Genomic DNA, 9,970 nt, shown 5'->3' with positions numbered 1-9,970 from the left:
GTCTGAAAAGACTTGATATTTTTTGTTATTTAGACAAGTTTAGTCATTTTCAGCCAATAGAAGCTCTAAATCAAAAAAAATTTAAGTGAATTTTAGTCAAACACATACCTTTAAATAGTAAAACCAGAGAAACTGACCATTTTGGGAGTGGTGTCTTAATTTTTTCCAGAGCTGCACATAACACAATGTCTACACAGTTTCATCCAAACAAGTATAAATAGTGGTAAAAGTATTCAAATATTTAACTTAGCTTTTATCATACTGTTTGATCTATGGCAGTGCATCATGTTTTTTCTTACCACAGTTGTTGTAGGAAAACTATGAAACGGCTTAAAATGGAAATACTTCAGTAGAAATACTTGAAACTGTACTTACATAGAGCATCTCCAAGGATCTCCATGGAGAATCGACATTGCAGACCGTAGTAGGACTTCACTGTTCTCTCTCAAGGTCCAACCTGAAGCATTCAAGGACTAACAAGCACTTTTAAGAGCATTCAAGGATCCTCAAGTACCAGTGATGGATCTTCTAAAGAGCCTTGGATGGTATTTAAGGACAACATCCCAAAAAAACTGCCAAGCACCTTGAAGGACAAAAGAGACAGAACTCAAACACACAAGTGTCTCACACAAGGATTAGAGAATAAAAAGATGTTTGTTACTGTGTAATTATGATTTAAAATAGGAATAACCACAAAATATTTCGTTTCTTTTTCTTTCTTTTTTTATAAATACTTTTTTAATTTGCGAGATTCACAATTGGAAACTTAATATATACAATCATGACAGCTGTGGAACTTGTACATATGGTATTAATGTCAGATATACATTGAACCTTTCAGGACTTTCTCGATCATAACAGCTGATACCGAGCACCCGTTTTAGGTTAATCTGTAGAAAAACTGTTACCGAGTGATGTAGTCCGCTGATTGGCTGAGCCACTGTGAGTTGTTATAAAGTAAAATAATTAGTCAAACAGTATAAAAAGTGTAGTGCTGCTGGTGTTGTAACATGATTCAGCGTCGGGGGTTCAAAGTGCTGAGGTTTTTTTTTACAGTTGCGTGTTGTCATATTTACTGAAGGCAACAGTAGGTGAACTAATCAGCGAAACCACTTTCACCTGTTGTGCCACAGAGTTGAACTGCAGCTAATTAGACCGAGTACAGATGACCCAGGTGTTCCTGATTACAGAGCTCCATTACAGCCAGAAAACAAAAACACAGCAAACTCCAGTGGAAAATCTCAATATTTTCCAAAAGTACAAACACACACGCACACAGACAGACATGTCCGTGTGTATTGTATTGTTTACCTTGGACGATAACTCCGTAACCTTAAACTGAGAATTAATGACATTAGCATCAAAGGTCCTGAAAAAGTTGCTCAAAGCACATGTTGAGTTTGGTCTGAATTTATCAAATCTTTTATTTTTTGGTTTGTTCTGTGTTTAAATGTACAAAAAAAAAAAGATTCACAAAAATATTTCCAAGACAATAACAATTGGCTCTGCAAAAAAAAAAAAAAAAAAAAGACAATCAAAGTAGTTCAATGAAAATGAAAGATAATAAATCCCTTTAAAAAAACTGATTTATCACATTACAGTGATACTAAGAGAGAAGCTCATAAGACTACATGGGAATCTTAACATGTTCAATAATTGTCATTCAAAAACAGTTTTATAAAAGTATCACAGTGACTGAAATTAGCATTTAAACTAGTCCATGTGTTTACAGTGTCTATTCTTCAGCTCTGTGGCTCCACAAACAAAAGCTGAACTGAGGCGTAGGAGGAGAAATTTAATAGAACGCAGTTAAAAAAAAAAAAAAAGTGTAAAAATAAATAACAAAATGTTAATCTAATTGGTTTAAAAAAACAAAACAATTTCCTGCCTCATAACATAGGGGACAGATAGTTTAGTAGTTACAGTGTTAACGTGCTGCAGTTTGTAGTACGACAATAGTGCAATATAATAGATATACAGTAGTTGTTAATGACTAACCATGAGTACAAACCCTCCACAGCCAAGGTGGTGGACACGTATAAGACATTAGGAGTGCTGTTTAACACAAATATAGTCCGTCTTACAGACAAACAGACATGATGTATCCAGTTATCAGTGTGAGCGGCGGGGGTGATAGAAGAGTAAAGGGTCACAGTTTGGACATATTTGTGTGGGTGAAGGGGGACGGCCTGGCCGAGGGCAGCGCTTCTGTGATAAACATCTGATGTGACGGCAGTGCATTACAGGAGAATTTCACAGTTTAAAATACACATTTAAACATCCGTTCCTGCCCCTCCCACCCCCTGTGAAACACAGTAATGTGTTCCTCTTAAACTGCAGCTATAGGGTCAGTAATGCCCCCCCTCCTCCCCTCCCCTCCCCGCTGTGGTCCTCCCACCTCCTCTCTATAATGAACTCTAACAACGAGAGATGGGCAGATAAATGTGACGACCTGAGGAAGAAGGAATGTCAGTTATTTGGTCTGTTGATAATAAAAGAAAACTCCCTGGGACTATTTAATAACTGAAGTCTGGCATTGACCAGGCATAGTTTGGAGAAAAGAGAGAAAGAAAAAAAAAACCTCATATGAAAATAAGGCCACGACAGAAAAGCAAGACAAACTACAGCCTCTTCAAAAAGCAAACACCAGAAGAAAAAAGCAAAACAGACACATTCACGAACAAACAACCAGAATGATTTGGTTACAAAATAAATGTGTTTGGCAGCTCTAGCCCTGTGAAAACTGAAGTTAAAACCAGCTCAGACTGTAACCTACTAGATTACTTTGGATTGTCGGAGAGGAAACGCTGACATGTCAGAGCCTCGCTCCAGAATGACAATGTTTACAGTGCAGACGGCCTTCCAGCATAAACAGCCGGGGGTTTGCTCCTACCGAGGTGTGAGCGGGGCGGCGATGGGAAAGAGGTGACAAGTGTGTGAGTAGTGTGTGTTTGCGTGTGTGTGGCAGCAGAGGGGGGGGGATTATGGCATGGCTGGGTGGCCGAGGAGGGGGGGGGGGAGTGGTGGGTGAGATAAAGGAGGATGGTGTGTGTGTGTGTGTGTGTGTGACAGTTGGTTGTGCAGTTCAGAGGGGGGGGGAGGAGGGAACAGACGGACAGAGATGGTGCTAATTTCTAAAGCTTGTTGGTCTGTGGTGTTTTCCAGTTTTTTCTGCGGCTCAACAGTCGACTCTGCGGAGACTGGACCTACTGTAGGAGTTCCTGAGGGAAGAGAGAGAAGCAGAACCATGAAGAACCCTTTAACGCCCGACTGTGTGTGTGTGTGTGTGTGTGTGTGTGTTCTGGTTTCATTTCCTAAAAAGTCTGAGAAGTAAACCGAGGTCGCTGCGAGCGTAACATCGGATTTTTGTGAGATATGAATAATTTGTGATGTTTAAAATCTGTCCCTGGGGAATGAAGGAGCTGCAGAGCTGTGAGATAATGTTTTTTTTTTTGTGGTGTCCCACTATGAGGCGACACGACTTTGAATGTGTATCTTCTTTCAAAGAGCAAGAGTGAGGTACAACCGCCTCATTATTTTATTCTGCACTGTTCTGTTTTACTTTTCGGCGGTTCACAAAGCAACTGAAGTAACTCCAGAGTTTTTGTTTTGGTTTTTTTTCCCTACAGTATTTGTTTTAATATTTTTATTCCTTTGAAAGGAAAAAGATCAAACTCCCTCGGTTTGCTCAGTACTGATCGACACTGTGGCAGGTGCAGATGACTGTTGCTCTGTTTTTGATTACGGCCCAGCAGTCCACAGACGCTCACATGCAAACACGGAGCTGCTGCCAAGAAAAGGGGATGAAAACAAAAAACACATGGTGATGGTCTCTGTAGTCAAAGAGGCCGACACACTTCAAGGGGAAGCATCTAGTTTTGTTTTGTTTTTCTTCTTTTTTTTTTCATTAATTAATGTGTAAAAAGTAAACAGAGTAATTGGATGATAAGATCCGAGTGCACATCTTTGCTAATCTGTGACCTGGACTGTCATAAAGTTTGGTTTTATGTTGCTCTTTTGTTGGTTTGATAGGGTTTGGAGAAAGCAGCATGAGCTCATTTTGTGTGTCTCTGTGCGTGGGCGTGTGTGTGTGTGTGTTTAATGTCTCAAGTTACCGTTGTGTTTGCGGCGTCTGGGCTGGCAGGGGTCTGTATAGCTGGGGGATCTTGCGGTTGATGAGAGGACCCAGAGCCTCTTTCAGCTTGTTGTAGTTCCTCTCCAGCTCTCTGTGGTACTCCTTCTGATCTGGTCCAATCAGGGCTTTATTCTTCCTCAGGGCATCCTCACACCTGCGAGCGAGACAGAGAGAAACAGAGAGAGGAGATAACACAACACGCCGGGAGTTGGGGTTTGTTTTTATTAGTTTCACAGCAGTGTGTGTGTGTGTCTGGGCTGCGGAGTGTGTCATCACCTCTTAGTGAAGTCTTTAAAGCAGAGGCGCAGTTTGTTGTGATGGCGAAACAGCTTTGGGTCATTAGGAATGTCGGAAAGAAAGACCTGCGCCACCTCGAGGGGGCCCTGCGAGGGAGAGACAACCTGTTACATATCTGCTGAGGAATGTCAGTCACTACTTAAAACACTGACCCAGACTTTTAACCCCGTTCTGATGGGATTAATATTCCTAGGAGGGAAATGAGGGCAGGCAACAGGCGGAGGCAGTTGTTATTGTTTTTTTTTCAAGCACATAAACACAGGCACCTGGTTGACGGTGGTGCCCACACTGCCCTGCAGCACCATCTGCAGCATCTTGGAGTCGGCAGGTTCTTGGTTGGTGGCGAAGGCGAGCTCCTGGGTCTTCTTCTGCATATCCTCAATCGCCACCTCCATGGGGACGAGGATGATCTGGAGAAGAGCAGAGAGAGAAGAGAAGAGGAAGTCACATCTTATTTCCTGAAGCTTCTCACTCTGTTCGTTTTCTTTTTCTCTCCATCTCGGTCTTCTGTCAAATTGCTCTGCTAGTCTCTGTCGGCGCATGCGGCGTAGTCGGTTGCAGTAAATCGCTCTGTCTTTCCGAGGAAATGAAATGTCGAGTCGACCACTAAATAATAATATCAAAATAACGACAAAGATAAAACGATATATTTATCGAAAATGGATACATATTAAACAAGTGTGGGTAATGTAGATCCATCCACATTAATATGAGACTCTTTTGAAGTGAAGTATGATGGCATGTAAACTATGAGTATGTTGGTCAGGATGCGACTGTTTAAGTGGAGCAGGCACATGTGGAATGAGGAAGATTTACACCCTTGGTAGGCAAAGCGAGGTATGTGTTGGAAAAATGTTTGGCGTGTTTTGTATTGAGTGTTTGGTGGCTGCAATATTACGATGAACATGTGGTTGTGTGTGGAAAATAAGTTGTCAGTAAATAATATGAATATTATAGTATATTAAGTATATTAAGCTGTAAACTGTACAGTATATCTAAACAAACTTTTCTTGTGATTTAGTTTCACGGTGCGTGGCATTTTCCCTTTTGAATTCCAAGGGAGACACCCACCTCCTCTTTGTGGATGACGTTGATGCGCGTCTTGATGTAGGGGAAGGCGTGAGATGTTGTCAGAATGGTTTTGCGTTTGTACTGCTCGTGCAGGTCGCCGTGGGCTCGGCCGTCCAGTGTGAAGGGAGTGCAGTACATGAAGGTTCGCAGGTTGTAGTTCTTGTCGAAGTAGGTGATTCTTTCCTTTAGCTCGTACGTGTCGAAGTACGGCTCCACGTAGGTGATCTGGAGGTAGGCCTGAAACAAAACCAAACACACGTTGGTACAATAATACAACATCTATGGTTGTACTGTATATTATGAGTCACACATGCACATCACATAACGTCACCTTGTTGGTATCCAGTTTGCTTTTGTCCACAGGGCTCGAGTCCTTGATTATCTCAACCGCATCATCTCCAAACCTCTCAGAGTAGAACTCCTAAGCATCAAAACAGATTCATCTTTAGACGCTAGATCACTAGACACCTTTTGTTAGCAGCGTTAGTCAAGTGAAGAGCAAACATGCCTCAAGTCTGTGGGAGATCTCAGCTAGCTTGGTGATTGACGGCTCCTTGTAGACAAACTCCTGCTCATCCAGGTCTCCGAACCGGCAGCCGTAGAAACCAACTCTGAAGTACGTCCCAAACATCCTCTGATCACTACAGGGAGGATGAAAAGATGAGGTTTATAAAACAGGACAGAGGCAAAAAAAAAAGAGATTTCTTTGAGTGCAATGGAGCTGAAACTTTTCATTTGTTCTGTGTGTGGAGGTTGTGGAAAATGAAAACTGGTTTAGCAACGGGACACCGTTTGTAGGAAAAAGGGAAAATATATATTTAGGCTGAAATGTAGTTTGACCACAGTAGAACAGCAGCAGAGAGAAATGGCAGCTGTTTTGTAACAGTGGTGCAGCTTCACTGAGTAGGAGTATGAACACAAGTTTTTTTTATCACTCACCAGTAAAATGTCATTTACGCAGAGGGGAGGAAGAGAAGAAGCAGCGGGGAAGAAAGAAAAACATAGTCAATACAACATGAAAGAAATAACAGAATCAGTTTTAAGTGTTTTATACTCGATATGACAAATGAGTTTATTACCTCCCATCCCGAACTCTGGAAAAAGTTGAGAAAAGAAAGAAGGAAATTTAGACAAAGTTCATTTTCTCATCAACTCTAACAGCCGAGTTAATTCCTGGAGATTTGATTTGAAGATTACACGGGGGGGAAAACTCACTTGGTTGTAGACCTTGTTGAAAGCTTCGTGCAGTTTTCCGTGGACGGTCGCCAGCTTTTTGAAGTCTCTGTTGGCCTCGTGGATGGGCAGCAGGATCTTGTACACTTCGTTTATGGCCTCGTACATGGCCGCCTGGGGTTGCAGCACAATGGAGAAGTCAGTGGGGCTACGCATACCGCTCGATCACATAACACTCCCCGGGCCGCGTTAATACCGTAACCTTGTGCCGCGTTAACATGCAGCCTGTCACCATTGCGGTCGGGGAATGTGAGTCGTACCATGTTAAAAGAAGCAGCTGCGTGCTCCAGGAGGCCCACCAGGCCAGACTCGCTGAAGTACTTCCCAGCACAAATCCCCTCCTCCTCTGGAGACAACACGTCATCAGACACCGCCGACTCCTCCAGTACGTTGGAGGAAATGTGCTGAGGGGAACATGATAAACATATATTCTTTATATTTACTCATTTTCTTTTTTTTTGTCATTTACTTTTTTAGTGATTTTTGATTTTGTATATAAACAAACAATCAAAAAATGAACATGAAGACCTATAGACGAGTGCAAAAATATCAGGGGGAAAGAAAAAACATACATAAAGAGACTGGTAAACTGGTAAAAGTAAGCAATAAGAGTAAAAAAAAAAGGGTTATATTTGCTCATTTTCAACAATAAAATGCTTGAGTGTTTGGGACAAATCCATCTCATTCTGCCACAGTCACCAAAGCAAACACACTTACCTGAAATGTGACACAACCAATGGGCAGGTAGCGGCAATCCTCCAGCATGTTGAGGTATTCTGCCACCAGTGCGGCGCTGTGGACCAGACAGTGGGCGGCCTCGGCATGGTTCCCCCTCTCAGAGTGTTTTCCTGCCATGTTCTGGAGCCACGTAAGACGCAGGTCTGGGGAGTTCTGGTAGCCTTTGGCAATCCTGAAGTTAAAACGTGAGAGAAAATCTTAGCTTTTAGTCGTAACACTCTGGTTTTGAAGTCAGGATTTTAGTTTTTTGAAGATGTTAAAACAATGTAAAGCAGGTTTTCCACCACCAGTTACTATTACTTTGCAACCCTTTCCACTACACAGTTAAGGCCTTTGCACACTGAGTCCGTTTTTGTCGTCCGAAATTGCCGCACGTCAAAAAAAAAAATCGACCGCATGTTGTGTCAATCATGTTTACACACAGAGTCCGAAACTTTCGTCCGTCATAAAAAAATTCGGATCAGGTTCGATTTAATGCGTTTTTCGCATCCGTGAAAAACCTTTTGACCAATCACATCAGCGTTTTGAGGCTGGAGAGGGAGAGGGGGGGGGGGAGTGGGGAGGGGGGGGATCACCGCTGAGTGGGTGTGTGTGTGTGCGTGCGCCAGCCGCTGTTCACTGCTGAGTGTGTGTGTCTGTGTGTGTGTGTGTGTGTGCGTGCGCCAGCCGCTGTTCAGGATCGTGGAAATTGTCCGTCTTCTGTTTAATATGTGAGCTAATAATCAATATCTATCAAACTGGACCGACATCCTAAAATAAACAGTTGAAGTGATCATGATAGTTCCGCTGCTCATTAACAAGCAGTAGATCCCCTCTACTGGCTTTTAATGTTTCTCTTTCATTTCTCAACAAGTGGGAGAACCACAAAGTGCATCACTGCGTGACGATTCTGTCTCCCTCTCCGAAATTTGGAACACAAAATAAAAACGCATGCGAATAAAACGCAACGGACTCAGTGTGCAAGGAGCCTGCGCGTAATGTTTTTTGTCAGATGACGGATACGAAAAACGCATGCGAAAAAAACGGACTCAGTGTGCAAAGACCTTTACAGCTCGACTCGGTTTAGGTTCTTTTCCACAAGTTTTTCACAGTTCCTCCTCAGCGGGGCCGGGTCGTCATATCACGCCGGCTACGGTTGCGTCATCTCGCTCTCTTCAGCTCCAAACTCACTCGTCTACACCTCATTAACGGACCACAGTGTGGTTTTCCACACAGCAGTCATTCAACTCAGGTGAAAGAACAACAACAGTCCAGATCAGTGGGCGCTGCTGCCGGTGTGTTTTTAAAATTAGCGTGTTTGATTCTCGTGTCGTATGTCTCGCTTGAGTGGTAGTGTAAAAGCAAAAAAAAAAGAGTAGAGATGTGTCAAGCCGAATCGCGCTGGTAGAGAAGGGCCATAAATAATAACCCGCCTAAAGTGTCTCAATCCTGGGACCGCCACTCCTTAAAAAATCCTAGCGGAAATACTGGATGTTTTCTCACAGATGGGCATCACAGTACCTGTACATTAAGTCGATGAGCATCTCTGGGTCCTGCTGATGCTCTTTCATCTTCACAGTGTCAGTCAGGATCATGTGCAGGTTGAAGACCAGATCCTGGACCTGTAGTTTCAGAAGTGCAACGGAGCGTATTAGTGAAGCATGAAGCATGGCAGCTGCTTCACAGACAGTACGAAGGCTGTAACCTACCTGCTCTGGGAACGGTGTCTCACGCAGCTCCAAGTCATCCTCGGCGTAGGTTAGTATCGTCTTCAGCGAGTGACGAAGATGGTCCTCGTTGAAGTTCTGTGACGTTCCCACCAGTGAGGACAGAGACATGGTGACCTGCATCTTCACTCGTGCAAAGTTCTGGTCAAAAGGAAAGAAAAAAAGGACTCACATGTCTCACAACTAAGATGATAGAATCATGTTCACACACATCCTGTTTTATGCTCTGTTGCCATTTGTCATCAAAATGCAAAACCACTCACATTTCCGATCTCAAAGTTCTGCCTCATGAGCAGGTAAAGAGAGGCGGAGGCGTGACTTCTGACCGAGCCCACGCTGCTGCTGCAGTGACGAAGGAGACGCAGGCACAGGTCCGCACAGAGCTCAGTGTCCTCCTCAAACAGCATCTCTGGGAACTGCACAACAAACACACTCTCACTATAATTTTACATTATATAGCATTTATTCTTTGTTTCTGTAAAGACATTTTTGCAATAAAAAAAAACAAAACCAGCACCCTATAAGAAAAGATACACATGAAATCCTTTTATTTAGTAATAATGGAAACAAAGGTAACACTTTATTATCAGTACACACTATTAAACAATAGTTAAGCATTAATAAATACTGAATTCTTCATTTATAACGCATAAATACTCATTAGTGTGTAGCTTATAAATACAGTTAGTGCTTATCAATGATGAGTAAAACATTTTTAACTGTGTTTACAAATTAAATACTAATGAGTATTCATGTGTTATAAATGATGAATCCAGTATTTAATGCTTAA

The 9,970-nt window shown here is 42.5% G+C and overlaps 1 protein-coding gene across 3 annotated transcripts in view; it reads right to left on the bottom strand.

Moving 5' to 3' along the window:
• Positions 1-741: 741 nt before the first annotated feature.
• The window catches only part of dock6 (dedicator of cytokinesis 6), a 33,508-nt gene continuing 24,279 nt past the window's right edge, over positions 742-9,970 (bottom strand). For all 3 annotated transcript variants that reach the window (XM_083977504.1, XM_083977505.1, XM_083977506.1), the window contains 14 exons: positions 9,444-9,596; positions 9,163-9,321; positions 8,975-9,075; positions 7,454-7,646; positions 6,997-7,140; positions 6,719-6,850; positions 6,583-6,597; positions 6,012-6,137; positions 5,835-5,924; positions 5,504-5,740; positions 4,699-4,842; positions 4,412-4,518; positions 4,116-4,289; positions 742-3,221 (listed from right to left, as the gene is read on the bottom strand). In XM_083977504.1, the coding sequence (XP_083833630.1) occupies positions 3,179-3,221; positions 4,116-4,289; positions 4,412-4,518; positions 4,699-4,842; positions 5,504-5,740; positions 5,835-5,924; positions 6,012-6,137; positions 6,583-6,597; positions 6,719-6,850; positions 6,997-7,140; positions 7,454-7,646; positions 8,975-9,075; positions 9,163-9,321; positions 9,444-9,596 (1,818 nt within the window). In that variant the 3' untranslated portion in view covers positions 742-3,178. The remainder of the gene's footprint in view (positions 3,222-4,115; positions 4,290-4,411; positions 4,519-4,698; positions 4,843-5,503; positions 5,741-5,834; positions 5,925-6,011; positions 6,138-6,582; positions 6,598-6,718; positions 6,851-6,996; positions 7,141-7,453; positions 7,647-8,974; positions 9,076-9,162; positions 9,322-9,443; positions 9,597-9,970) is intronic.

Source organism: Trachurus trachurus, assembly GCF_905171665.1.
Source record: "Trachurus trachurus genome assembly, chromosome: 8".
In the NCBI taxonomy this organism is placed as follows: domain Eukaryota; kingdom Metazoa; phylum Chordata; class Actinopteri; order Carangiformes; family Carangidae; genus Trachurus; species Trachurus trachurus.
This window is presented reverse-complemented; position numbering and strand designations above follow the sequence as displayed.